At 63.1% G+C, this 26,182-nt stretch overlaps 4 protein-coding genes across 6 annotated transcripts in view; all 4 read left to right on the forward strand.

Annotated features, from left to right (window-relative positions):
- Positions 1-6: 6 nt before the first annotated feature.
- On the forward strand, positions 7-4,988 carry CHLRE_03g205750v5 (uncharacterized protein). The gene is made up of 13 exons (XM_043061491.1): positions 7-268; positions 535-666; positions 797-850; positions 1,111-1,186; positions 1,325-1,397; positions 1,577-1,649; positions 1,879-1,921; positions 2,102-2,172; positions 2,354-2,545; positions 2,766-2,888; positions 3,092-3,203; positions 3,468-4,375; positions 4,431-4,988. The coding sequence occupies exons 1-12, from the start codon at positions 194-196 to the stop codon at positions 3,605-3,607; spliced, it is 1,164 nt and encodes a 387-aa protein (XP_042926475.1). The 5' UTR covers positions 7-193; the 3' UTR covers positions 3,608-4,375; positions 4,431-4,988.
- Positions 4,989-6,396: 1,408 nt separating this feature from the next.
- CHLRE_03g205701v5 (uncharacterized protein) lies at positions 6,397-15,848 on the forward strand. Of its 2 annotated transcripts, none has more exons than XM_043061489.1 (14): positions 6,397-6,842; positions 7,055-7,274; positions 7,619-7,728; positions 7,883-8,545; positions 9,299-9,508; positions 10,092-10,263; positions 10,395-10,579; positions 10,929-12,062; positions 12,359-12,499; positions 12,758-13,063; positions 13,237-13,269; positions 13,525-13,674; positions 14,463-14,517; positions 14,709-15,848. In XM_043061489.1, exons 1-14 carry the CDS (start codon positions 6,642-6,644, stop codon positions 14,936-14,938), a joined length of 3,810 nt encoding a protein of 1,269 aa, XP_042926476.1. In that variant the 5' UTR covers positions 6,397-6,641; the 3' UTR covers positions 14,939-15,848. The 2 variants fall into 2 exon arrangements, with proteins under 2 accessions (XP_042926476.1, XP_042926477.1); XM_043061490.1 differs by having other exon boundaries at positions 7,058-7,274.
- Positions 15,849-15,896: 48 nt separating this feature from the next.
- Positions 15,897-24,769, forward strand: CHLRE_03g205700v5 (uncharacterized protein). 2 transcript variants are annotated; one of them, XM_043061487.1, is made up of 14 exons: positions 15,897-16,192; positions 16,460-16,676; positions 17,002-17,114; positions 18,328-19,131; positions 19,487-19,699; positions 19,968-20,124; positions 20,454-20,656; positions 20,828-22,006; positions 22,226-22,366; positions 22,626-22,979; positions 23,124-23,156; positions 23,322-23,456; positions 23,702-23,750; positions 23,994-24,769. In XM_043061487.1, the coding sequence occupies exons 1-14, from the start codon at positions 15,986-15,988 to the stop codon at positions 24,230-24,232; spliced, it is 4,044 nt and encodes a 1,347-aa protein (XP_042926479.1). In that variant the 5' UTR covers positions 15,897-15,985; the 3' UTR covers positions 24,233-24,769. The 2 variants fall into 2 exon arrangements, with proteins under 2 accessions (XP_042926479.1, XP_042926478.1); XM_043061488.1 differs by having other exon boundaries at positions 16,463-16,676.
- A 47-nt stretch (positions 24,770-24,816) lies between these two features.
- The window catches only part of CHLRE_03g205650v5 (uncharacterized protein), a 6,832-nt gene continuing 5,466 nt past the window's right edge, over positions 24,817-26,182 (forward strand). The window contains exons 1-4 of the mRNA XM_043061485.1: positions 24,817-25,060; positions 25,256-25,302; positions 25,510-25,673; positions 25,913-26,054. Of these exons, the coding sequence (XP_042926480.1) occupies positions 24,925-25,060; positions 25,256-25,302; positions 25,510-25,673; positions 25,913-26,054 (489 nt within the window). The 5' untranslated portion in view covers positions 24,817-24,924. The remainder of the gene's footprint in view (positions 25,061-25,255; positions 25,303-25,509; positions 25,674-25,912; positions 26,055-26,182) is intronic.

Here is a 26,182-nt window from a genome sequence, read left to right on the forward strand (position 1 = left end):
CAAATACTTCATACCCGCCGCCGCAACACAGCAAGAGGAGCAAGTGTAGCCGTCAAGCGATTGTCGGTCAAACTCTGTCTTTGTACCACTGTGTCACTTCGCTGTTTAGTGTGCATAGTTAACCTGTGGCTTGCATATTGTGATATTGATAGAAGGAGCTGATCGTCAAACGCAGAGTTTGTGGACCGGCGACATGGGCTGCCTGCAAAGCAAAGAGGATAGAGCCAGCAAGTATGCGGTATCAGGAGGTGCTGATGACGTTGCAAAGGTGCGGATAACTACACCACGGTGCTAAACCACGCCATGGCATTCTGCAAGGACATGCTGTGCGGTGTGTAGCTCATTCTGAGCTAATTTGCACACAAACAATGTTATTGCGGCTACTGGTCAACTAACGTCAAAACGGGATTGGGGGCACACTTGGCGCAACACCCCAGTTGCCCTTCCCGCCAAGCGTGGCCGTCAATGCCACCCCCTCGCCCCTTCCGCGGCCTGGAAAGTTCACCAGCGCCACTTCATATGTGGTGTGCGCAGTCTCCGACAAAGGCCGCTGGCGGCAGCACCGCGGCCGCGGCCTCCAAGCCCACTGGCGGCATCGCCAACCTGCCCCGCCCCAAGCTGGATCCTAAGGATTTCCGGTTCGTGGAGCTGAAGGGCGAGGCCAAGGTCAGCTCGGTGGTCGCGTCGCTGTCGGGAAAGCGAACCCAAAACTCCTTTAGGAACTCCCTGACAAAGTATTCGCCATGGCTTGTCTACTGAGGCCCTGCCTTGCCCACACTGCCTCGCCCTTCACCAGGTCAAGCCGCCGGGCTCCATCAACGGGCAGGCCTTCACCATCGACAACTGCCACGTAGGTAGACAGCTAGCACCCTGCAGGCAGCCATGGGCATGTATGGGCGGCGCACGTCAGGGGGGCGCCTGCGTGGCTATGGGGAAGGGTTGATGGGTAAGGGCTGTGCACCAAGGACTAGGGTGGGGCGAGGGTTACAGGTTAAGGCGCGAGGTTAAGGGGCCTGCAAGCTGCCCAAGCACCCGATAAACCCGCCAGCCCAAGTGCCCGATTTAGTCGCCAACACCCCCTCCCGCTGCTGTCGCTGCTGCTGCGGTCAGGATTGCGACCTGTACGTGGTGGACGCGTGCGGCCAGGTCACCATCGACGACTGCAAGAACTGCCGCATCTTCGTGGGTGAGGCCGCGTGTGCAAGGCTGCACGCTCCTTGTCGGTGTTGCTGCCTTCTACAGTGCAGTAGTTATGCGAGACCACCGGTTGTGCATTCGGCTACCAACCGGCACGTCCGCCGCCGTCGCCACCTGCTGCCGACAGGTCCCACCGACGGCGCAGTGTTCATTCGCAACAGCAGCAACTGCACTTTGGTGGCCGTGTGCCGCCAGCTCAGGTGCGGCCGCGCGTCTCGCAACATGCCACAATCTGGTGTGTTTACATGTGCCAGTAGGCCGGGCCAGGGCGCATGGTGTACCGTGCTGTGTGTGTGCCCGGTGGCATTGGGTCACGCCACCGCCACCGCCGCACATCGCAAGCCTCAACGCGTTCCTGTCATGGCCACTTTGCGAACAGGACGCGCGACTGCAACAACTGCCGGCTGGCGCTGTACTGCCGCACGCGGCCCATCGTGGAGTCCTCCAGCAACGTGCGTTGCTGTGTAGCCGTGTGTGGCACTTGCACCCCAGCACCTGTGCCGGTGTTGGTGTGTGGCAGGATGTTGGGATTGCCGCAAGGGCGTGCCTCTGTCAAGCCTGACGCTTTTGGGACTGTGAGTTGTAAGCCCCCATGCCGCTCGGCCCCGCTCGCCGCATGCCCGTACAAAGGCACCTGCCATCCTCGCCACGACGTGTTTCTCCTTCCATTCCAATCCGCAGATGCAATTCACGTGCTTTGACATGAGCTACCCTCAGCTAGCAGGTATGCGGCAGGTGCCAATGTCCCCAGTACGGTACTGTGGCGCTCTCTTGCATGGAAGCCACTAGCACAACTTTTAAAACGATCAGGTACCCCAGGGAGCTTCCTGAGCTGCACGCAGCATGCCACCCAGCACTGCCGCCTTTGCCTGTTCCCGCCTTTCCTCGCCCGCCGCCGCCTCAGACCACATGAAGCACTCCAAGCTCAGCGCCTTCCACAACTTCTGGTGGCACATCTATGACTTCACGCCCAAGGCAAGTCGCATGATTGATGGTTTCAAAGGGCAGCCCCGTCATCCGTTTCCACAGCCGTTTCCACAGCCCTTTCCAACTCGGCTATTGCCACCTAGCGCAACCAGCCTGCCAGGCCGTGTTTATGATGCCTCTCGCGGTGACCCTGTATGCTACGCGTGCGGCGCTGTCGGCCTCTGTACAGGACGGCAACTGGGACCTGTTGCCGGCCGGCAGCACCGCCGCCAGCCTGCTGCAGCCCATCCCGCAGGAGCCGGCGGACGTGCTGGCCGGCAAGCCGCCCGCGCCTGCGGCGGCGCCTGAGGGCGGTGAGCAGCAGCAGCCGGAGCCCGCACCGGCGTCGGAGCCAGCGGCAGCACCGGCGCCATCCGGACCGGTAGGCGTGGGCCAACATATGTATGGTGCTAGGTGCGATTCTGTAGGCAGGAGGCGCGCGAGAAGCAAAGTCGTCCATGTAATCTGAGTATGGATGCGGGCTTGTCAGTGGGAATAAAATGAGGACGTCCGTGAGTTCCTGCTGTGGCGTCACCCTCTCACATGCATGTGCTCTCGTTCTCGCGTCACCCCTGCCACCTGTCGCCCCTACACGGCCGCAGTCGCCTGTGCTGCTCACGTGTGGCGGGCGGGCGGGTCGGCCCGCCGGCAGCTACATGTTTGCGATGTTCGAGGGCGGCAAGCAGGACGCGGCGATGCAGCTGGCGCGAGCGGCGGCCGAGCAGGTGGGCGATTACTGGTTCCTGCTCGCTACCGCAATGGAACCCATACTGAAGTACGGTAGCCGCGTACAGCTGAACCTACCGCCGTGGCACCCCAGCTCCCGTATTCTGCGCCTGCCTCCATGTCGTGTCGCCTGTGTTAGATAGCAAGAGGACGGAACACGCGCCACACCGGCACCACATGTGTGGGCCCCTCCCTGCCGCAGGGCTGGCTGCTGCACACCAACGAGGCCAAGCTGAACGGCGAGGCGGCGGGGCAGCTGGTGGCCGAGGCGGGCTGGGCCAAGTCCGCAGCCAAGGCGCTGTCGGCAGCCGGGAGTGAGTGTGGGCCAAGGCGGTGGGTAAGGGGCGCCGGGAAACAGCTTTGCTTGACGGGCAGCAGAGGAGAGGGCTGCCACCGAGTGGCGTCGGTGGCAGGGATACGGTGCAGACGCGTAGTTCGCGGCGGTTTCGACAGCTCGGCTTACGAAGTCCGGGTTCGGGTATGACAGCACCGACATGTCTGGTCGGGTGGTCGCCAGAATCTGCCTGCCTGATCCCACGTGTGTTTGCTACTTTGCTTGCATGGTGCCCTACCGGCAGCTGCGGCTGTGGGCCTGGAGCTTGTGGTGCCGGAGGCGGAGGCGGAGTCCTTCAAGAAGCGCCTGGCGGAGGCGGGCGGCCTGGTCAGCGCCAGCGAGGGCCCCGGCAAGGCCTTCCGCACCATGGGCGTGGATGGGTAGCGCACGTGGGTTGGGGGGCGCCGACGTTTGAGTGAGGAGGCCGGCGGGCGGAGGCGGCGGGCGGGGGCGGCAGGCGGAGGCGAGCCGCGGTGGGGGGAATGCTGCGTATCAAGAGGAATCTGGAGGAGAGTATCAAGTGCGGGGGCAGCTGCTGGCCAGGCTTTCAGGGCGGGGCCGGGGGCTCCGGGCAGAGTTCGGTTGCCGGGGAATGGGCGGAGTTGTATGGGTGGACATGGACACATGTTGGGCGACGTCTGCGCGGGTGTCGCTGCACAGCGGTCGGTGGTGAGGGGCATGCAGGGTGTTAGCTGAGGGGGGGGGGGTGGCGTTGCGGTGCTGTTCCTGGAAGAGACATGTTCACTTGCTTGCGCCTGTTCTGAGTGCACTTGGGTAACGCAATGTGTGCGTCCTCCATGGTCCTCTGTCCTCGTCCCCGTGAAGCAAGTAGACCCCACAGGGATGCCGTGAAGTTAGCGCTTGACTAGGCATGGCCGCTGCAGTCGCAAGGTGTTGTCCCGCTGTCGCTAGTCCTGGCCCGCTTGCTGTGATGCTCGCTACTACACAACAAAGGCAAGGGTTGTCAGCTTTGTTCAGCTGGAAAGGGGCTGAGTCCCGCAGTATCAGGGAGGACTGACTGTAAATCGGTACACGTGCGATGGCCCCACGTCTATCCCCATTTGGGGGCCAGGCACGGGCTCGGGCCACCAACACTGGGGCCCCAGTACAAGGCATGGCCACGGCGGTGTGCATATTTCACACACCATCAAAGTAAGCGTGCCTTCCCTTGCCACTCATTCCCAAGCCTCCCCTTGAACCCATGCAGCCACGGACAGGGTCACAGGGTGTCACAGGGTGTTCCTGGGGGGTGTCGTGTGATGTCGCTGTGCTTGAGCTTGGCACTGAATTTGAATGACAACCTGTGATAGTTTCTTTGATATACTTAGGGCCCAGCGTACTTTTGTTCACCAAATGCAAAACTGCGAGCGCTACTCGCACAGCTGCTGCAAGGAATGCAGATGCCAGGACCGCGCTTGACTCAAGTACATAATAAAACCACGTATATCATGTTTGCATAGCTGATTGGGGTTCGACCAGCTATCTAGGCAGGCTGTGTGGGGTCGTGTTGGGTTGCAGCGATGGCCACACGCTCAGATCCGCAGTACGAATGAGAGAGCGCTAGGTATAGTGCGGTTTCGAGGGGTTCCTAGGTGTTCAATCTTGCATTCCTTCAGGCTGTAGGGTTGGGAAGTGCTCAGGCAAAGTGAGCCGGTAGTGTCTTGGTGTACGTGCGGCATGCCACGCTGGGCAGGGGAACGGGTCAGGTTAGGATGCAAAAACTTAGATACTGGACAAAGACAAGACAAGACAAGACAAGAAAAGGTGGCTCTCCCTTGCAAGGGAAAAGTGGGCTGTGCCGCCACGCCACGTCCTCCGTCTGAGGCCGAAGGTTCCGATACTAGCCTCATCTCCCGGACATAGCCGGGGTCGGTTTGTACAGGCACCGCCCGCCATATGTGCCCAGTCGCGCCCAGCTATCAAGCACTAGTGCAGCAGGCAGCAGGCCAACCAGACAGCAAGGAAAACACCCCTGCCGCTGCAGCTGACTGCCCGCTACGCCATCCTCGTCAGCACAGGTCGCTAACCAGACAACACCGGCAGGTCTCAACCTGCGCGCCGGCGCCGGCTTTGAAGGCTGGAAAATGGCCGCAGTATCAGGGAGGACTGACTGCAAATCGGTACACGTGCGATGGCCCCACGTCTATCCCCATTTGGGGGCCAGGCACGGGCTCGGGCCACCAACGCTGGGGTCCCAGTACCAGGAATGGCCATGGTGTGCATATTTCACACACCATCAAAGTAAGCGTGCCTTCCCTTGCCACTCATTCCCAAGCCTCCCCTTGAACCCATGCAGCCACGGACAGGGTCACAGGGTGTCACATGGTGTTCCTGGGGGGCTTTGCCCCACCCTGAATCGCTTCGCTCGGGGGGCTCAGCCGCTCAGCCCCAAAAGACACGCCTTACAGTTGGGTGATGGGGGGCATCATGCTGGGGTTGAGGGGCTGGTGCCTAGTGGGGACTGGGGGTAGTAGACGGGTAGTGGGGCCTATAACCTGAGCCTTGGATGCGCTCATCATCGCACTACACCGCGCGTAGTGCGTAATTCACGGCGAAGTGGCGCACACACATGCACACAATGGGCGACATAGTAAACCTTCACATTCACCGCGTGGAGGCGCCGTTGATGCCTCCTGACCTCCTGACCTCGCGGCGGGGGCCGACCCCCAGGACGCGTAGCTGAACTCCCTGCTGCCGCCCACTGAGGAGTATAGGGGCGCGGCACCGTTTGTGCCCACCCCAGCACGCTCGTGAAGGCGTCAGGGTAATGGACGCGGCCGGCCGGCCGGCTGCTGCCCGCGCACGGCATGTGTCTACTGCCTAGTGGGTTTCTGGTGTCTCCTTATGTGCGCAGCCTTTGCACGGCCGCAACTAAACCAACCATGCCCCCGCCGTAATGAATGTTCGTGGCTAGATAGGTCAGCAGAAGCGCGGTATTGTTCGTGGTACGACTTGAGAGTGGGCTGTCGTGGCCGGTCCAGGGCATTGTCCATGACTCGAGGGCTGACTGTGATGAGCTGAGATGTGCGGGTGTAGCACTTGTGTGCATGGGTGCCTGTGCGAGTACTGTAGTAGAGTAGTGGGAGTGGTGAGGGTAGTGGCGGGCGGTGGCGGGTAGGGCGGGTCGTGGGGTCGCGAGCTTCATTTGACACAGCTTGACCGGGCTTGACACGATGAAACGCGCAGCGCCCGCTGTGCTTGAGCTCGGCACTGAATTTGAATGACAACCTGTGATAGTTTCTTTCATATACTTAGGGCCCAGCGTACTTTTGTTCACCAAATGCAAAACTGCGAGCGCTACTCGCACTGCTGCTGCATGGAATGCAGATGCCAGGACCGCGCTTGACCCAAGTACATAAGAAAAGCACGTCTATCATGTTTGCATAGGTCTGCAGAGTCCCTGCGCTTCGGGGTCGGGATGGCTGCAAACGCCCTGCCGGGGCTGCAGGCGCGCAGGCGGGTGGCACTGCTACTCGAGGAGGTGCATGCAGACAGCAGTACCACCACGCAAACACGAAAGGCACTGGCGCTGTTGAATGCGAAGCCGTCGGTCGACACGTACATGTGGAAGGCCGGGTGGCGCCTCCGATCGGTGTTCCGAGCCGTGAAGGGCAGACCTGTAAGCCCGCTTCCTTTTGTCCTTGTATGCCCCGCTTTTGGGGTACGATTGTGGATGTCGCGGGCAGCAGCACCCTTGGGGTTTCGCATGTAGCACTGCTGCGGTTGACACGCGGGTTAGCGCGGGGACGGACGGACAACGGCTCAAACCGTGAACAAGCCTAACGGCGTGGCTCCCCCTGTGCGACTTGCAACGGCCACGGGACCACAAAGAAGGCGGAGGAGGACGACGGCACGGGGGCGGAGGCTGTGGCGGAGGCGGAGGCGGGCACGGATGGGGCTGACCCGGAAGATGGCCTGGAGCTTGCCGGGGTAGCTGAGGTGCCGTACGAGAACCAGCACGCGGGGCCCGTGGAGCTGCTGGCAGGTGCCCTGGCCAGCCACGCCACCGCTGCCCAACTGGACAAGCTGTGGGATGCGCTGGAGTTGGCGGGTGCGGCTGTGCCTCCCCCACGTGTGTGTGTGTGTGTGTGCTGTGTGTGTGTGTGTGTGTGTGTGTGTGTGTGTGTGTGTGTGTGTGTGTGTGTGTGTGTGTGTGTGTGTGTGTGTGTGTGTGTGTGTGTGTGTGTGTGTGTGCTGTGTGTGTGTGTGTGTGTGCTGTGTGTGTGTGTGTATGTGTGTGTGTGTGTGTGCATGCACAGACTGTGTGCGTCTGCTACTGCTACGGTGTTGTGCGATGTGTGACCTGATTTTGGGGGTGCAAGGGATGTCACGCATGGGCGGGGCATCATAACTCCGCCCCCCTCACATCCCTTGACATCCCTTCACATCCCGCAGTGGAGGTTTCCAAGTCCGGGACGATGGTGCTTGGGGGCCCCCGCCGGGAACACGTGTTCGGCCTGACAAGCCTGCGGGAGGAGGTGGGCCGCCTGCACGGCGTGCTGCAGGTGAGCGCGCGAGAGTGTGCGTGCGCGCTCACCGCTCTACCCAGCGCTGCCCGCCCTGCATGCATTCACTCCCTGCTGCACACCTGGAAGCGCGCCGTCTACCTCGCCTGAATTCGCCACTCGCTCTTGGTTCGCGCCCGTGCGAACTGCGCAGGAGGTGGGTCGCCTGACACATCGCGTGTTGGATTTGGAGCCCCGGGCCCTGCGGCGTGTGTGCCTGCTACGGTCCGGCCACCCACAGAACTGCCGATTCGGCACCGACGACATATGCCTGGGCCCACACACGTCACGCAGCAAGGGCGATGGCGACAGCAGTGACCGCAGACAAAATGGCGCCAGGGACAGCAATAGTGAAAGCGAACGCGGGCGTCGCGAGGGCGGCGCCAGCAGTGCCGCGGGCCGCAGCGGTTGGCCTGCCAGGGCGGCCGAGGCAGCAGACTCAGAGGCACGGCTGGACGCGTACCCCACTGCCAGTGGAAGCGGGGAGAAGCAGCAGCCACAGAAGAATGCCGCAGAGGGCGCTAGCGGCAGCAGCAGCGGCAGCTGTGGTGGTGGCGAGGACGGGGGCGGGGGTGACAGCCGCGGCGGTGTCACCGACCGCGACGGCGCCGCTGGAAAGCATACGGGCCAAGTGGGAGGCGACGATGACGTTGTGCTGAGCGACGATGGGAACGCAGCTGCTGGCGGGGAGGCTTCGGAGGCGCAGGCAGAGGCGGAGGCTACAGAGGCGGAGCGACGGGCTTGGGAGGAGCGGGAGGCAGTGGTGAAGGCTACCGCCGGGTGGTGTCTGGGCTCCATTGTGATGCTGCTACACCAGGTGCGCGCGTGCGTGTGTGTGCGTGTGCGTGCGTGTGCGTGTGCGTGTGCGTGTGCGAGTGCGTGTGTGTGTGTGCGTGCGTGTGCGTGCGTGTGTGTGTATGTGCGTGTGTGTGTGTGTGTGTTAAACAAAGAATCAAACGGAACAAAATTCCGCGTGTGTGTGTGTGTGTTAAAAAAACGAAACGAAAGCCCGCCCAGACGACGCCGGAGTTACTTACCGATACCCACCATTTTACCGAGCGTCGCGTGACTGTCGTGACCCAGGTAGTCATACTTACCCGCGATAAGCCTGGAACCCCACGGGCGACCATTCGGCCTGACCCCGCGATGCACCTGTATGCGTGTGTGTGTGTGTGTGTGTGTGTGTGTGTGTGTGTGTGTGTGTGTGTGTGTAGAAGTAGCACAATGAAGGAAACAGGTGTGTGTGTCTATGGGTGTGCGCACTTGCGAGGGTACCGCAGCGGGCACGAATGTTTGCGTCGCAAGCCTCTGTTAGCACGCCCGCCACCGCCCCCTGCCCCCACGCACACGCGTGCCACCGCCGCCGCACACGCCTGCCATCTGCTTGGCGTGCTCCCTGACGGCTGTCAGCAGGTGCGAGACACCTTCACCTCCCTTTCCTTCCTCTGCTGCGGCCCCTTCCTCTCCTCAACTTCCTCCACCTCCGCCGGCCCCTACGTCCTCCTCCTCCGCCTTCTCTGGCCCCCCACTTCCTTAACTTATCATGAATGTAACTCCCCACCCTCCGCAGGGTGTTGACTTCCGGGGTGTCATGTACCGACTGTCGGGCTCCAAACTGCTGGGCGGCCTCCAGGACATCGCCAGGACCTTGCAGTACCAGCTGCGCAAGACGGCGCAGCTGCAGGTGGGGGCGCCTGGCGATGGCGGCGCCGGCGCCGGCGGCGGCGAGCGGACGCAGTCAGCGGTGTTGTTCGCGCACACGGTGCATTTGCAACTGGTGGTGGGTGGCGGGTTGAGGTGTGGGGCGTATGTGGGGTTGTTGGGCTGCGCTTGAACGCAGTCCAGGTGCGGTGTGGGTGCCCACCGGCAGTTGTGTGATTTGCTCGTGTGTAGCTGCTCGGCCGCAGCAGGCATGCGGTCACGTGGCTCACAGCCTTGCCAGCCCGAGCGCACGAGCACACGAACCTGCCCTACCTGCATCCGTGCCGTGCCTGCGTGCCAGCTGCCTCACTCCCCGCGACCCCGGCCACTCGATCGTCCGCACATATCCACGCGCGTGCAAACACATAAACACTCGCACGCCCGTGCACATAGCCATACGTACACACACACAGCGATACATACACACACGCACACACACACACACACACACACACACACACACACACACACACACACACACACACACACACACACACACACACCACCTGCGGTAAGTATACTCTGAAGGTAATCCGCGGCCGTAATTCTGCATCGCATACACTGTCCTACGCGTAATGTTTTCCTTGTGCTCTTTAACACACACACCACCCATGCACTCGCCCTCCATCTCCCGGCCGCCTTCCTTCCGCCCGCACCCACAGCTCCTGCGCGAGCTCGCCAGCCAGCACGTGTCGCTGCAGCTGTTCGAAGTGCTCAACAGCTACTGCCGAGACGGCTGGCTGTCGACAACTGCGAAAGCCGCAGTTGCAACAGCCGCAGCTGCTGGCCCTGCACCCGCCGCGCCTGCCGCCCCTGCCGCGCCCCCTTCGCCGTGTAAGTTTGGTGCGCTGCTTTTCATTATGCCGTTGGTTGCCTTACTTCGCCGTTGTCTTTGCCGGGGATAGCTCGCTCTTACTTCTCGCTCTTCGGGCACCCATCCACTCCGGCGCTGGGGATACACACAGGGGCGCAAAGCTCGCCGCGCGAGCTACTTTTGGAGCTATACGCGCGGTCCACGTTGGAAATAGAACTGCTGTCATCGCGTCTCGTCATGCGCCAAGCGAAATTTCAGAACCTCGGAGCGCAAGCCGTACCTGATATCGAGCAGGCGGTGGAGCAGGCGGCAAAGCAGCAGAAAGCGACAACTAAGGTGAGGGCTGGTGCGGGCTCTTGCGGGCATGCCGGGTGGCAGTTTGGACGTCGTGACATGGGTAGGGTGGGTGCGTGTGACACGCCACGCTACCCGGTGCAGGGCCGCCCGCAGAGCGCCCGCCCGCCCATACATCGTTGCGATGCATCCGGGCACACCACGTGTGCACACCGCCGAGTCCATGCGCCCGGCCATTTGTGTGCCCGCGGCGCCTCCCTGACCACACCCAGACTGTACGGCACACGCTACAGCCGCGCACGTGCACAATACTTGCCACGAACCGTGTCAGCCCTTCTACTTTTCTTTCCAAACATACGCGAACACTTACACGCACACGATCCTACTGCAGGAACTGGACCGACAGTTTTCCAGGCTGGGTCGCATGCCGCTGCTGCACCAGCTGGCTCGCGCCGCGCTGACCGCCGAGTTGGACGTGATGCGGGGCAGGGTCAGCGCCGCGCGGGACGCCTACAGAAAGGCGGCGAAACAGGCGGAGGTGGCGGCTGCGGTGGCAGCAGCTAGGGCTGGGGCTGGGGCTGGGGTCAGCGGCCCTGCGGCGGAGGCGGCGGAGGCGGCTGAGCAGCAGCGGCTGCAGGCGCGGCAACCGCTAGTGGTGGCGGAGGCGGAGCAGCACGTTCACGAGGTGCTGATGAAGCTGTGTGACTGGCAGGACAAGGTGCGGCAGCAAAGCTGCGAGCGCCAGCGGCTGCGTCAGCAGCGCAGGGCGGCGACTAAGGCGGCGGTGACGGCGGCCGCGCTTGCCATGGAGGCCGCAAGGCTTGACGAGCAAGACGGCGGCACTGCCTCGGTCGGGGCTGGGCAGGACGGCAAGGGCCTGAGCGAGAGGGCGCAGCTGCTAGACCGTATGATTCCCAGGCATACACGTGGCGCCGGCGGCGTTGTGGAGCAGCAGGCGAACGGGGCTGGCGGCAGTGGCAGCGGCGGTTCAGACGGCGATGAGTCGGACGACAGCGATGAGGAAAGGGCGGAGTGCTGGATGAACGCTGAGCGCGATCCGCTGCGGCTTCGTGTGGAGCCTGGCAGCTTCACCGCCACAGAAGCTGCGAGCGGTGGGGCTCCTGTGCATGCCACAGGGCTGCTGAGTGCCGACGGAAGCGTCAGCACCTTCACTCGGATGGCGGCGCTGTCGGCGGACCACGTCCAGGGCCCCAGGTGGTGGAGCGACCAGTGGCAGAACCTCGTGTTGGCGTGGCCGTGCGGCGTCGTGCCGTGCACCTTCGGAAGCATGGCGTTGTATGGCGCGGACGAGAAGGGCGGCGAGGGCGGGCGACTGCCGGCAGAGGGAGCCCCGGCGGGAGCAGGGCCAGCGGCAGCGGCAACGGGCGGAGCAGGAGAAGCCGCAGGCGAGGGCGGTGGTGGAGGCGGGGGCTGCGGCGCGGCGGGCGTGCAGCCGGCGCGGCGGCGGCAGGACGCGGCTAAGCTGATGATGACCAGCATTCATAACCTTGTGTACGGCGTGGAGGTGGGTGGGGTGCGGGCGCCGCAGGTTGCTTGCCGGGGCTTGAGGCACGGGCTTGAGGGGAACTAGTGGCACAGAGGCGTGAGCTGGTGGGAGGTAAAAGGAGGGTTGAGTCCGTGATCAGACGGGGTGGCTATGCCACTAGGGTGTCAGGTAAGGGCGGGGCGACGTTGTTGATTCGGCCACCCTCGCTCCATGGCCCAAGCACTTGCGCTCTGCATTGTGGCATTGTGCCCACACCTTGCTTGCCCGCTTCGCGATGCAACCACACATACACACGCACACGCCCATGCCTGCAGGAGGGCCTACCGTTTGTGGCCCTAGGGTCGTACACCCTGGCGCTGCTGCTGCGCCACCTGCTACAGCTGCAGTCGTCCCGCGCTACTCCGCAAGTGCTACAGCCCACAGCCATCCGCGCACCCGGCCGGCACACGCGAGAGGTGCGTGTGCGTGCATGAGTGCATGCGTGTGTGTGCGTGCGTGCAGGCCAGATAAGTTTGTTGTGCGCGTGCGTGCAATGGGCTGCGCTGCGTGAGCTGCTACCACCCGGCATTGTATGCCGCCTTGCTGCGGTGGAGCACGTCGCATGCCGCTTGCCTGTGCAATACCGCGCCTGCTGGCCCTTTGTGTGTCCCTCATTCCTGCTATCCCGGTTGCCCCGGTGCTTTGACCCCACCTGTGTGACGCCGGCGCCACAGGACCCGCACTCGCTGCCGGAGGGCTCAGAGCCGTGTGTGGTCCTGGCACAGCTCGGATACGTCCCAGATTTCGGAATCGACAAAAGGCCCCGCCCCGTGCGGGAGTACGTGCACGCAGCCTCCCCTGCTACAGCCGGCAGTAGCAGCTTCGCGGCGGCAAAGGCCAGCAGTGGCGGCAAGGGCGATGGTGTTGGCCGCCAACAACAACAGGAACAGCGCCAACAGCTCACAAACGACTTGAGGACATTCATCTCAGAGAGCCTGGACGAGGACGGTTACGTGAAGCTGCTCTGCATGTCGTGCGAGGTGGGTCTACCTGACTGCCGCGCGAATTTCAACAGCAGTGGTCACTTTTACCGACGATGGCATCTGACAAAAACCGTATCATGTTGCGCGGCCTGCGGGTGTGCTTAGTATCCGTCGTGTTTGCGATACGCTGTCTGAAGAGATGCTGTTGCTCCATCCACGTAAACCCCCAGGAAGTTGCGGGCGCTGTGTTAGCCATCAGCCAGGTGCGTGAGCGGGCTCTGACACGCCGCCGCAAGTCCCGCTGTCAAGCACAGCACAGCAGGCAACAAAATAAAAAACAACATAAATCTTACCGCACACTGTGCCATGCTTTACTCGCGAGCAAGGACCGCAAACCAGGCGCCGGCCTGTGGAAACTCCCCACTCCAGCCGGCCCCGGGCATCAGAGGTCACGGCACGGCGTTCTGTTGTGGCCCCTACACCTGCCCGTTCACCACACCCCACTGACATTTTCACAGGTACGGCAGGCGCGGCGGGCGGAGGCGGAGGCGCTCGCGGCTGTAGCGCACAGGGCGGCCCCAAAGGGCTTAGCATCCTCGGGGGTGGCAGCTGCACGGCTCGACCAGCTCCGAAAAGAGATTGGCTTCGCCGTGGTGATTCCATCCGAGGTATGTGCGCGTGCTGCGAGAGGGCGCCACCCATCGCTCGTACCCGGGCTTGTTGCGTGGGGCGGACGGTATGCATGACAGCATGAGGCGTTGGATCCTGCTCAAGGCCCATGAGACCGTGTTGTTAAGCCGTGTTGTTGTTTACATATACAAACAAGTGCAAACTGAAGTTAAAACAACAATTTTTGGGCTGAGCCCCCCCAGCGCAGCGTTCCAGGGGGGGGGCGAAGCCCCCCAGGAACACCCCTGTCCGTGGATCGAAGAAAGCGTGCAGGGCCAGGGGAGGGGCGAGGCGGACCAGGGGAGGGGGAGGCGGACCAGGGGAGGTGACGGGCAGAGGGGTTTCAGGTGCAGGCAGACTTTCGCAAGGTCGCGAGGAAAGCATCCAGTGCCCCATGATATGCAGTCTCTATGGCCAACTATGTTGGCGGCAAGCAATGCGGGGAAGTATATCGAAAGTTTTGAGCGACTTGCTGAGCCATGCCTGCCGACGCGCCAGAATGCGGAGAAGCCCCGAGGTCGCCCCCGCCCCACGCCTAGCCCTTTGAGCGTGGGGCGCCGGGGAGGTGTTGAGTATGGCAGGAGGCGAAAGAAATGCGTGGGGTGTTTCGGAACGTGACAAGGCACGCATGCGTGGCGCGGGAAATCCCGCACGGCCCCAACCCCAGTGTCCCTCGTAGCGGCATGGAGGCTCTGACGGGGCGTTACACGCCTATTAGCTCCCAAGCGTACGGGGGCTCAGCCCATTTTCCAGCTGTACAAAGCTGACACCCCTTGTTTCCTCACAGACCAAGGTCATTACCAGGAGCCCGTTGCTCAGCCTGAAGGTCAAGCCCGATGACCGTAAGTGGAGATTCGAGGGGATGAGAGGGTCTGGGTGGTTGGTTCTCGTCGATTATCTCAATCCCTTCATCCAGGCTCCTGCCAGAGACAACGCCCCTGGGCACCCAGGCACGCGCCTGTAAACGCTCGGGTGCTGTTGCTTCTTAGCTGCGCTGCCATATGTGTGTGCCGGCCGCTTTGCTTCACCGCAGCCAACTTTGACACCACTATGGCCGGCGAGTTGATGCTCATGGTGATGCTGCTGTCGGAGGTCGACGTCAAGGCCCGGCGCGTCAAGGCGTCGGTGATGGATCAGCTGGAGCTGGAGCGGGAGCTAGGCGGCTCAGTGGCCGTCGGCACGGGGCGGGGCCTAGCAGCTGCGGGCGCGTCAGGGGCACACGGCTCGGGGCGGGTGGGGCGGGTGGTGGGGCGGAGGGCCTAGCGCGAACATGGCTGGCACGGCTACAGCCGCCAAGGCTGCTGCAGTCCATCCCAGCTGGGGCTGAGCGCCCAGTGGGTGGCGCGGCTGGGCGACTGATGGCGGCCCTGTCGGGGATGGTGAGCTCAGCGGCGCGCGGCGCCCGCCGTGTGCCGTTGGCGCCGCCCGCCGTGTGCCGTTGGCGCTGGCGGCCGCCACGGTGAGCAGCGCGGGGGCAGGCGCGCTTTTGCTGCTACATGTACCCATCCCTGTGTGTGTGCGTGTGTGTGTGTGTGTGTGTGTGTGTGTGTGTGTGTGTGTGTGTGTGTGTGTGTGTGTGTGCGTGTGTTTGTGTGTGTGCGTGTGTGTGTGTGTGTGTGCGTGTGTGTGTGTGTGTGTGTGTGTGTGTGTGTGTGTGTGTGCAGGCAGGCATAGCCTGACGTGTAGTGCCTAAGCGTGTGTTTGACCATTGAATTGAAGAATGACAAGACACCTGAGTGAGTGTTAAATGCAAATGTATGTTTGTGAGGAAGACGCGGACCGCGCACGGCGTTGTAGCACTAGGGTGGGTTATTGTTTGGGCGGCTTCATCGTGCGGCGGTCAAGACAAACATGTATGATTGTGCGCTCCAGGGGCCGTGCATGGGTTTGGGGGCTTGTGCTTGCTTTGCTTGTGCATGTCTGAGCGCACGTGTGTGTATTTCATTTGCGTGCTCAAGAGCGGCTTGCCTGGAAGTTCTCTGGGAACTGTGGTTGCGTGAGTGAAGACATTTGAGGGGGAACGAGGGCATGGCACTCGGGGAATACGGAATCCGGACGCGGGGAAGGAGGTGTCATCGTGCCATGGCGGCGGGCATTGTCGGTACTTGACTACGCTTGCAAGTCGAGATACAGCATTCTTCAACATGCGATGCAAAGTACAGCGCTGTTTACTTCGACTTCAAACCTCGACCACAGTCAAAACCAAACTGCACACAACATTCTTAGCCTTTTGCGGTGCAGATGACCAGACAGTTTCTGCCTAATGCATTTTGATAACCAAATCTCTGAAAGGATTAGGGCAAGCCCAGCATGGCTTGTGCAAATTCACTTTCCGCGCTGCAGGCGCGCAGGCGTGTTGGGCTTGTTGTAGACGACACAGCTATCGGAAGCACGTCACATCAAAAGGCATTTGCGCTAGCAAACATTTCTCTCACGGGGCAAACGGCAAACGACGAGGGGGTGCGGCTTGCGAGGTGGCGTGCTCGCGCCGTCTGGCACACGATTAGAGGCAATCAAGTAAGCAAGCGCAGCCAGGGGGGCTCTGGACGCCAGGTCAGGGGGCGGGGGGATGGGCCACTTGAAAGGCCGGTTAGACGTGGCACGCGTGCCGGGGCCTTGCTGGAGTACTGCCGTCAAAGATACAAGGAGTAGCAGCCGGGCGCATGCAGCTGTCACCACGTCGCAAGGCCGCATAAACGGCGCCACGCGGTGCCTCTCGGTACCCCACCCCCCGCCCCGCCCCGTTGTCTTCCCCTCATCAACACAACCCCTGCTGTCGTGCAGCAGGGCGAGGACGACGAGCTGGGGGAAGAGGCGGCGCCGGCCGCCGCGCCTGCTGACCATTCCGACGGCTCGGATGATGACGGCTCGGAGGATGAGAGCACGGAGGATCTGGAGGCGATGTGTGTGTTGGAGCCTGTGGAGCAGCTGGCGGATATCCTTGAGGAGCACGGCACCGCCGATAACCTGGAAGCGATGTGGGCCGCGATAGACGTGGCGGGTGAGTTGCCGTACCGCGTTGGGTGTGCGGCGGTCACGGAGCGCGACGTGACGACTGTGCAGGAGGGCGGTGGGGAGACAGCTGGAAAAGAGCAGTGGGGGAGGCATGGCGCGCGCACCGTGAGCACGATGCGTACGAAGTGGAATGGTGACCTTCAGACACGCAGGGTGATGGCGGATGCCAGTGATTGCCTTGCCGGATGCGTTTCCATGCATTTTGGCAATGTAACAGCACACAAGCAGAGCTGGCCGACAACACTGTATGCGACAAATGCGTAAAAGCAAAAAGAGGTGAAATGTGTTGTACCCCTTCTTTCCACTTGCAGAGGAAGCAGCAAAAGCGGGACTGTTCAAGGTGGGGAGGCCGCCCCTGGACGAGGACTTGTTCGGCCTGACAGGCCTGCGGGAGGAGGTGGGCCGCCTGCACGGCGTGTTGCAGGTGAGCGCACGAATGTGTGCGTGTGAGCGTGTGTTTGTGCGCGCGTGTGTGTGTGCGTGTGCGTGTGCGTGTGTGTGTGTGTGGTGTGTGTGTGTGTGTGTGTGTGTGTGTGTGTGTGTGCATGGCTGTGTGGGTGTGTGGAAGCACGCGTGCCGCATGTGTGAAGGGAAACACGCATGTACGCGCACGCGAGAGAGAGGGAAGCCGAGAGAGAGAGAGTGTGTGGGTGTGTGTCTAGCCATGGGCATGGCCGTGCCGAATGTGTGGTGCGTGAGCGTGTGTCCACAAAGCACACGGGAACGGTTGGACATGTGGTCCACACGCATGTGCGCGCACACACACAACGTATATGCCGTGCCGTCGCGTTGCTGCATCGCATACAGTACACAGTCTTTGTTGTTGTTTTCCTTGAGCTCTTTACACAACGACTCTTGCGCTGGTGCAAGCCAGCCGCACACGCACACACACACACACACACACACACACACACACACACACACACACACACACACACACACACACACACACACACACACACACACACGTACACGTTGCCGTCATGCATGCGCCCATGCCGTCGCCCGCCTGTTTACTTGCTCGTGGTCGCCCACCCTCCGTCTCTTTCCCAAATCGCGCAACCCCTAGTATAGTCAACTGGGCTGGGACTGGGCTGCGTGTTTGCTCTTGCTCGTCGCGCGCAGCCGCGCTAACATGTGCCTTCGCTCTTGTTCGTGACACTCCCCTGCTGTCGCCCTGTGCTCTGTTGTTTTCTTATTCGCTCGTAGGTGAGCATTTCATCGAGGATTGGGGGGGGGGAGCTTGGACTTAGCGGCCAGGAGTAGCAACGCGGAGCTAGGAATCGTAGGAGTGCCTGGGCCTCACGGTACCGTGAGCACATGCATGGGTTTGCACCCTTGAGAGCGTGTGGACACGAATCCCCCCTCGAGGTTAGAGTAGCGGGGCTTGCGCGATTTCCGGTTGGTAAGACCGGCGGCTCACCGCAGCAGGTATGCGAGGTAACTTCAGGTAACATCCGTAAACCGTCGCTTTGCTGCATCGCATACACTGTCTTTGCGCAATGTTTTCCTTGTGCTCTTTAACACACACACACACTCAGTGGCGGCCCGCTGTTTGCTGCGCGTTCGCATGCACGGTGTCGACCCATGTACCCTGCCACTTGCGGCCCGCTGCCGATCCCTCCCTCCGGCTGCAGGAGGCGGGCCGCTGGGCGCACCACGTGGCGCGGCTGCGGGTGCAGGACGTGCGGCGCGTGCACCTGCTGTCAACCGGCTGCATAGACCGCTGCAGGTACAGCACAGCGGGCAAGGAACGCAGCAGCAGCAGCAGCAGCAGCAGCCAGGACGAGGGGCCGCAGAGTGAAGATAAGCAGGTCAACAGCAACAACAACACCAACAACATCAGCAGCAGCCACGAGCGAGAGGTCGGTCAGGACGCCGTCGGTGTGCAGGGCGGTGTCAGTGCTGGCGGCAGCAAGGGGGAGGGAAAGGCTGCCGCCGCTGGGGCAGCCGCGAAGGGCGAGGCGCTGGGCTCAGAGCCTGTAGTGGCCGGCGTCGCGCGTGGGCCTGATGGCGGTGCCGGTGGCGGCGGCGGAAGTGATGCCGTAGCAGCAGGTGCAGTGACTGGTAAGCCAGCTGCGGTGGCGGGTGACGCAGCTGTGGTGGATGAAGTACCGCCGCCGGCTGAGAGCGCCTCCGCAACAGAGGGCGGCAGAAGCTGCAGCCCCGGCGATGGTGGGTGCAGTGGCGACTCCGAGGGCCAAGTCGCTGCTGCGGTGGAGGCCGCCGACCAGGCAGCAGGCGCCGGCGGCGAGGAGGCGCGAGCAGTAGCAGGCGGCTCTGGGAGAACGACGGGTTCTGAGGCGAAGGCTGCAGAGAAGGCTACGGAGGCGGACGCAACAGAGGCAGAGGCGGAGCGACGGGCTCGGGAGGAGCGGGAGGCAGTGGTGAAGGCCACCGCCGGATGGTGCATGGGCGCGATTGTGATGCTTCTACACCAGGTGCGCGCGCGCGTGTGTGTGTGTGTGTGTGTGTGTGTGTGTGTGTGTGTGTGTGTGTGTGTGTGTGTGTGTGTGTGTGTGTCATAAGGAGCACAAGGAAGTAAGGAGACAGGTGTGTGTGTGTGTGTGTGTGTGTGTGTGTGTGTGTGTGTGTGTGTGTGTGCGTACCTACATGCGGCTGGGTGGGGCTGCTATGCGTGCGCCTGCACGCCGCTGGGTTGAGCTGCCCACCGCCTCCTTGCCGGACTACCGTTGCAAGGGTGCAAGCGAGCGAGCTGCCCCCACGTGCCACGTGCCCGCCCGCACGCTTGCCTACCTGCGCGCCTGTCCGGCCCCTCCGCTTGCCGCTGCACAGGGGCTCGACTTCCGGGACTCGCTGTACGGCGACGTTACAGGCCACAAGTACCTCAAGACCCTCCAGGTCGCGCTGGCAAACGTGCACGTGGCACTGCGACAGAAACTGATGCACCAGCGGCAGCGGGAGCCGGCGGCTGCGGAGGGGGAGGCAGCTGAGACGGAACTACTCACCTTGCAGTTTTCAGATGCCGTACGGTTGGTGGTGCTTCCGGTGGGTAGGGCTGAAGCTGCCCATGCGTACGGCCATAGCCTTAGTACGGTGCGGGGCGGGGCGCGTGGAGCGCTAACCCTAGAGCGGCGGACGTGGGTGGTTGTGTCCGGCAGTGCTCGGCAGTTGCATGTTTATTGGCATCATAGCTCGTACATTTTTTATCAACAGGTAGCTCTGAGTGTCGTCATCGGGGGTGCCGTTTGCCTGCCTGCGTGCGTGCCTGCCTGCCCACCCGCCTGCGGCTGTCCGCTCTTCCCCCACGCTACAGCTGATGCGCTTGCTGGCGGACCGGCAGATTCAGCTACAACTCTACCGGGTTATCAACAGCTACTGCCGCGGCGGTTGGACGGCTCTACGTACTACAGTCACGGCTACCACAGCCACAGCTGCTGCTGCTGCTGCCGCCGCCACAGCGGCCGGTCAATGTGAGTGTCCGGGGTCCTGCTTCGCCTTGATGCCGGTCCGGGTGGCCTGGCGCGCTGGTGGCACCTGACTGGATGGCTGCAACACACCCGCACACACACGTACATACACGCACGCACACACACGTACATACGCGCGCACACACACACACACACGCACACGCCTGAACGTGCCTGCCTACACGGCGGGTATGGCTCCTCGACCGACACTGACCCACATTCATGCTGCGGCTGTCGCGCGCCACAAAGCGCTCCCCCTAAGTGTCATACTACTTTCTGTGCATGCTGCGCATACTGCCTGCTGTGCTGGACGTGACATGCATGCCACGCAGCGCCGGCGCCAGCAACGCAGCATGTGGCCCCGCCTGCGACGCCTAGCGCGCTAGAGGCGTATGCGCGCACGGCGTTGGCGACGGACCTGATTGTGTCCCTGAGGACCGTTGGTCGCATGGTTGTCAGAGGACCCGGGGGTTCCCACCTTACGGAGGAGCACGCGCAGGAGCTCTCAGCGGCCGGCAACAAGATAACGGCCTTGGTGAGGGGTGCTGGGGGGGTTGCAGCCGGCCGCCTGCGCTAGGCGTGTGAACGTTTGTGCATGACATGTACGGCAAGACTGCGCGCGTGCCGTTGTGGCAAACCAACGCATACGGCAACCCCAACACGCGCGTTGCATGCCCCCACTCCTCCTGCGCCCCGGGTGCTGCAGGCCATCAAACACCATTACGACCGGCTGGGTCGCATGCCGCTGCTGCACCAGCTGGCTCGCGCCGCGCTGACCGCCGAGTTGGACGTGATGCGGGGCAGGGTCAGCGCCGCGCGGGACGCCTACAGAAAGGCGGCGAAACAGGCGGAGGTGGCGGCTGCGGTGGCAGCAGCTAGGGCTGAGGCTGGGGCTGGGGTCAGCGGCCCTGCGGCGGAGGCGGCGGAGGCGGCGGTGGAGGCTCAGGCTCGGGCGGAGGCGGAGCTGCAGGACGCGGAGACGGAGCAGCACCTTCACGAGGTGCTGTTGAAGCTGTGCGACTGGCAGGACAAGGTGCGGCAGGCGGACGTGCGTGCGGCGCGGGCGGCGGGCGTGAAGGCGGCTCCTGCTGCCACCACGGCCGCTGACGCCGCCGCCGGCGGGCGGGACCCGCAGGCGGCGGGAGCTAGCAGCAGCAGCAGCGGGGCCGCCGCCGATGGTGGTGGCGGCGACGGGGAGGATGACGATGAGGACGATGAGGACGAGGATGACAGGGTCTGGAGTGACAAGGTGCGGCGGCTGCTGTTGCGGAGCCGGAGAAACGGCGCCGGCGGCAAGGGGGAGCAGCAGGCGGATGGGGTCGGCGGCGGCGGCAACACCTCAGACGACACTGACTCCGATGATGATTCAGACGACGAAGAGGACGATGACGATGGCGTGGCTGCAAGGATGCTGCGCCACCGCGAAAGCGTCGATCCGCTGGCACTCGTTGTTGAGCCAGGCAGCTTCACCACACCCGCTGTCGCACCCGGCGCTGGCGAGGCTCTTTCTGCGGCGGGTGGCGAGCTGCTGAACTATGACGGGACAGTCAGCACCTTTATTCGTCTGGCGGCGCTGTCTGGGGCTCATGCCCAGGGCCACGAGTGGTGGACTGCGCTGTGGAAGACGCTGCTGCTGGAGTGGCCGTGCGGCGTCGTGCCGTGCACCTGGGGCAGTACAGGCCTGCAAGTCGGTCGTGTCGTGGGCCCGCGGGGGCGGCGTGAGGAGCCGGGAGACAAGGGGGCCGCGGCCGGAGCAGCAGGCGGAGGGGCAGCAGGAGAAGGAGGAGAGGCAGGAGTGGCAGAGGCGGGTGTGGCGGCGAAGAGGCGGGAAAACGCTGCCAGCCTGGTGCGCGCCACCGTGACGGAGTGTGTGTACGGCATCGAGGTGGGTTGACGGGACATGGTGGGGCTCGCTCGGTGGTGGGGTGGGGTTTGACACGCGTGGCGTGGCGCAGTGTTGCAAGGCGCCGGGCGCCAGGTGCCATTGCTGGTGCCGCGTTAGGTACCTGTGGTGTGCAACACAAGCTTGCTTCGCGGTTCGGTGCCGTGTCCTTACGGAACATTCCCTCGTGTATGGTATGCGCGCACACGCCCATGCCTGCAGGAGGGCCTGCCGTTTGTGGCCCTTGGGTCCTACACGTTGGCGCTGCTGCTGCGCCGCCTGCTGTTTTTGCAGCGCCACTTGAGAGCGGCGCAAGTGCTGCAGCCCACAGCCATCCGCGCGCCCGGCCGGCACACACGGGAGGTGTGTGAGTGTGTGTGTGAGTGCGTGCGTTTGTATGCGTGCATGCACGCCAGAGAATTTGTAGTGCGCGTGCGTGCAGAAGGCCGCTCTCCGTGAGCTGCTACCACCCGGCATTGTATACCGCCTTGCTGCGGTGGAGAACGTCGCATGCCGCTTGCCTGTGCGATGCTGTGCCTGCTGGCCCTTTGTGTGTCCCTCATTCCTGCTACCCCGGTTGCCCCGGTGCTTTGACCCCACCTGTGTGACGCCGGCGCCACAGGACCCGCACTCGCTGCCGGAGGGCTCGGAGCCGTGTGTGGTGCTTTCCCAGATTGGTGACCTTCCTGGCTACAAATGCAGTGGCAATCCCAAGTTCGTACGCGACTACCTGCACGCTGCCTCCCCTGCTACTGCCGGTGCTTCTGCCGGTGCTACGGCGGGGGCTACTGCCGGTGGCGCTGCCGATGCTACTGCCAGCAGCGGCGGCGCCTTGGCAAAGGCTGGCGGCCCCCAGGGCTCCGGCAGGCAGCAATCCCAGCAGCAGCAGCAGCAGCCCACAAAGCACCTGGTGGATGTGATTGCTGAGCAGCTGGAAGACGAATGCTATGCTCAGCTAATTTGCAAGTCGTGTGAGGTAGGTGCTGGGGAGCCCGGGAGCTTGAAGCCTTGGTGCACGGCTTCAATTGGCTCAGCGCAGTGTTTTACTGTGTGACGTGTGTACCTTTGAGCACGCGCCCCTCACTGGACCGAGCTGTTCGTAACTCCCACACGTCCACAGGAACTGGCGGGCGCTGTGCTCGCGGTCTCTCAGGTGTGTTAGTGGGAAGAACGTCAGACATCGGTGCGTACGTGGGTGTGCCTGTTGCCTTCCCAGGGTTACCGGCACCGCCGTTGCCGACGCACTCACCGGCAACCGCTGTTGAGCTGACTTGCGTGTTCCATCCTGTTTTGGCAACCGGTATCTCGCACCTCGCAGCTCCGTCAGAGGCGGCGCGAGGAGCTCGCCAAGGCCGTGAAGGCGGCGAGTGGTCGCGGCCCGGCGGGCCAGGCGGCGAGCGCGGCGCTGGTGGAGGGGCTTAGCAGGGAGCTGGGCATCGTGACTTTCCACACGGTACGGTTGCGTCGCTCATCCGCGCGCATATGTATGCCGCATATAGCTTGTTGCGCGCGGGCGAGGTGCGGTGCGGTGGGCTCTCCCGACCACGTTCCCGCCGCTCTTCCCCTCCTTTATCCACCCCACCCCCCATGGACGTCGGCACTTCAAACTTGTGATGTACTCACTCCGTTCCCTATGAACGGCGAAACCCCCTCCCCCACACACAATGCACGCCTGCGCTTTCACGTGTACAAACACAGAGCGCGGCAACGAGCACGATCATTGACCAGTGGGCGGATCCCGACGCCGGTGAGTCAGGCTGCTGCTATGCAGTGCGTGCCGATGGATCGGAATGAAACAGCCGCACAGCGATGACCGGGCAGCAGGGTCGCGATTGCGCGCGGCCGCTCACCTCACCCATCCCCCATGTGTCCGCATGTCTGCATCTCTGCCATGTAGCCACCTTTACTCCTGCCACGTGATGCATTTGCCACGCCACCATGTGTTTTCCGAGTGACACGCGTGCTGCCTGCCCCGGCCCCCGCACCGCAGCCCACTTCGACTTGGTGGGGGCGGGCGAGATGGCGATCTTGGTGCTGCTGCTTGCTGACGTGGACGTCAAGACCCGGCGCGTAACGGTGGTGCGCTCGGCCAAGGCGAAGGAGTGGGAGCTGGAGATGGAGCGGGCGCAGGAGTTGGAGGCCGCGGCGAGGTGGCGCGGGGCGCGCGGTGCGGGCGGCCTGTCGGGGGTGGGGCGAGGCCAGGTCGCGCGGATGGGGGTGCGGCGGTAGGTCGCAGGCGGCGGCGTGGAGGTAAATTATAGGAAGGACAGGGAGGCGGTGGAGGAGGGGGAGGCTGCGGAGGACGCGGTGGCGCGCGCGGTGGTTGGTCTCTCCTACGGCGGCTAGGTGTGGGTGGGCTGCGCGTGCGCAAGAGCACAACTTGAAATCCCACGGATCTGGATGGTGTGCGTGAGCACAATTGGATCCAGCAACGGATGAGCAGTCGAGCAAATGCATGAGCTTGAGCATTTGCGGAAAGCATGGGGGCCATGGTGTTTTGCCTGTGCGCGCGTGTGCGCGAGCCAAAGGCGTGCTCAGGGTGAAGCGTGATGGTAACTAACTTGACTTCTTTGCGCTCAACAACAATACGAATACCCTTGGCGGAGGCTCTGTGGGCTTTGTAGCGGCTGCAGGTTGTTGCCATCAACCCGGGTTACCCGGCGCACCAACCAGTCAGGAGGGTGCCAACTCATGGCGCTTTGCGTGTTGGCCTTGCCGGATCCAGATCGATTGCAGGCTGACGAGGCGGTGTAAAACCCCAATTTGCTACCATTGTTAGCATACAGCGTGCAATTACATTTAGCATTTTATTGCAGGCTGTCGCGACCGAAGACTGTTGCTCTGCCTCGAACCCTTGAGGCGATTCATACCTACTCCTAGCGGCATACCTAGGCAAATCACCACCAATACCGATTAAGGCTATGGCGGACCGAGGAGCGAAGCAGATTGGCGGTGTTGGGCTGAAGTGCACTGGCGCACTTGCCGGCACCGTATTTGTGGACTCGCTTGAGGCTTCGGTCGGAAGCTTGCGAGCGGAAATCCTTCGTCTTATGAGCGGTAGGTCACAGAACTCAAGGGGTGGAGCGCCGCTGCAGTGCGCCGAGTGGGCCTAATGCCGAGTGGGCCTGTCCCCCGAAAGGCGAAAACCAGGCCCAGGCCCAATCTACCGCTCCGCTGCTTCGTTCCCACCTCGCTGCCCCCACTCTTCCCCGACCGGCGCTCGCCCGCAACACCCTTCGTGATTCGTTGCAGGCAACGAGGGCTCCGTGAAGCTGATTGTGGGAGGGCGCACGCTGCAGGTGTGCCATGCATGCATCTTTGCAAAACGGTACTCCTCAAGCCGGGGCGCCGCGGCCTTGGCCAACCGTAGCCCACCGTAACCCGTAGGCTTTGTCATCTGAACCCTGCCTGTCCCATACCTCCCAATCCGCCCCCGCTCCCTCCTGCCTGAAGCGTTCGCTGTCCAACTGCCACCACCATTCCTAACCACCCTCCAAACGACGCAGGACGACTCCAAACGACTGTGTGACTGCGGCATCACCGCGGCCTCGCGGGTGCTGGTGGCACGTGGCGGCGCCGGCGACGCAGCGGCGGCCGCCGCCAACGCCGCCGCAGAGCGCGCCGCGCGTCTGGAGGGAGTGCGCAAGGCGGCTGAGGCGCTGGCGGGCAGGTGAAGGCTGTTAAGACTCAGACTGAGGGAGGAGCAGATGCCGTGTGAGAGCGCCGGCCGCCGTTGCACCGTTTGCTATGCGAGGGTGCTGGCCGTCGCGTCAATGCCCCGCATTGCACCTACGCGCCACCACCACAACCCCTTTTCCTTTCCACTCCGCCTCGACCCGGGTTCGCCAGCATCACATTGACCCAATCCAACCACGCTATATAACGAATGCCCGAATCACACGGGCACAGGGACGGCCGCGGTCTGTCCGACGACTTGGACTTAGAGATTGAGGACCAGGCGGGCGCGCGTGTGGCCGTGAAGCCCGAGGACCGTCGCCACCTTGTGTTTGGCCTGGTGATGCACGACAAGGCCAAGGACACCATGGGGCGGGTGGGGCGGGCGGAGGGGAGGGGAGGGGAGGGAAGGGGAGGGGAGGGGAGGGGAGGGGAGGGGAGGGGAGGGGAGGGAAGGGGAGGGGAGGGAAGGGAAGGGGAGGGGAGGGGAGGGAAGGGGAGGGG

The sequence above is a fragment of the Chlamydomonas reinhardtii genome, chromosome 3, assembly GCF_000002595.2.
Source record: "Chlamydomonas reinhardtii strain CC-503 cw92 mt+ chromosome 3, whole genome shotgun sequence".
Classification (NCBI taxonomy): domain Eukaryota; kingdom Viridiplantae; phylum Chlorophyta; class Chlorophyceae; order Chlamydomonadales; family Chlamydomonadaceae; genus Chlamydomonas; species Chlamydomonas reinhardtii.

What these genes read in the sequence shown, in the direction of transcription:
- CHLRE_03g205750v5 (XM_043061491.1), top strand. Translation starts at nt 194, where the DNA reads ATGGGCTGCCTGCAAAGCAAAGAGGATAGAGCCAGCAAGTATGCGGTA. An exon ending in GAACTGCCGCATCTTCGTGG is followed by an intron (nt 1,187 to 1,324) that starts GTGAGGCCGCGT and finishes TGCTGCCGACAG; the next exon opens with GTCCCACCGACGGCGCAGTG. An exon ending in TCGTGGAGTCCTCCAGCAAC is followed by an intron (nt 1,650 to 1,878) that starts GTGCGTTGCTGT and finishes TCCAATCCGCAG; the next exon opens with ATGCAATTCACGTGCTTTGA.
- CHLRE_03g205701v5 (XM_043061489.1), top strand. Translation starts at nt 6,642, where the DNA reads ATGGCTGCAAACGCCCTGCCGGGGCTGCAGGCGCGCAGGCGGGTGGCA. An exon ending in GCCTGCACGGCGTGCTGCAG is followed by an intron (nt 7,729 to 7,882) that starts GTGAGCGCGCGA and finishes CGAACTGCGCAG; the next exon opens with GAGGTGGGTCGCCTGACACA. An exon ending in CGGTGCATTTGCAACTGGTG is followed by an intron (nt 9,509 to 10,091) that starts GTGGGTGGCGGG and finishes CCGCACCCACAG; the next exon opens with CTCCTGCGCGAGCTCGCCAG.
- CHLRE_03g205700v5 (XM_043061487.1), top strand. Translation starts at nt 15,986, where the DNA reads ATGGCTTGTGCAAATTCACTTTCCGCGCTGCAGGCGCGCAGGCGTGTT. An exon ending in GCAACAAGATAACGGCCTTG is followed by an intron (nt 20,657 to 20,827) that starts GTGAGGGGTGCT and finishes CGGGTGCTGCAG; the next exon opens with GCCATCAAACACCATTACGA. An exon ending in TAATTTGCAAGTCGTGTGAG is followed by an intron (nt 22,980 to 23,123) that starts GTAGGTGCTGGG and finishes ACACGTCCACAG; the next exon opens with GAACTGGCGGGCGCTGTGCT.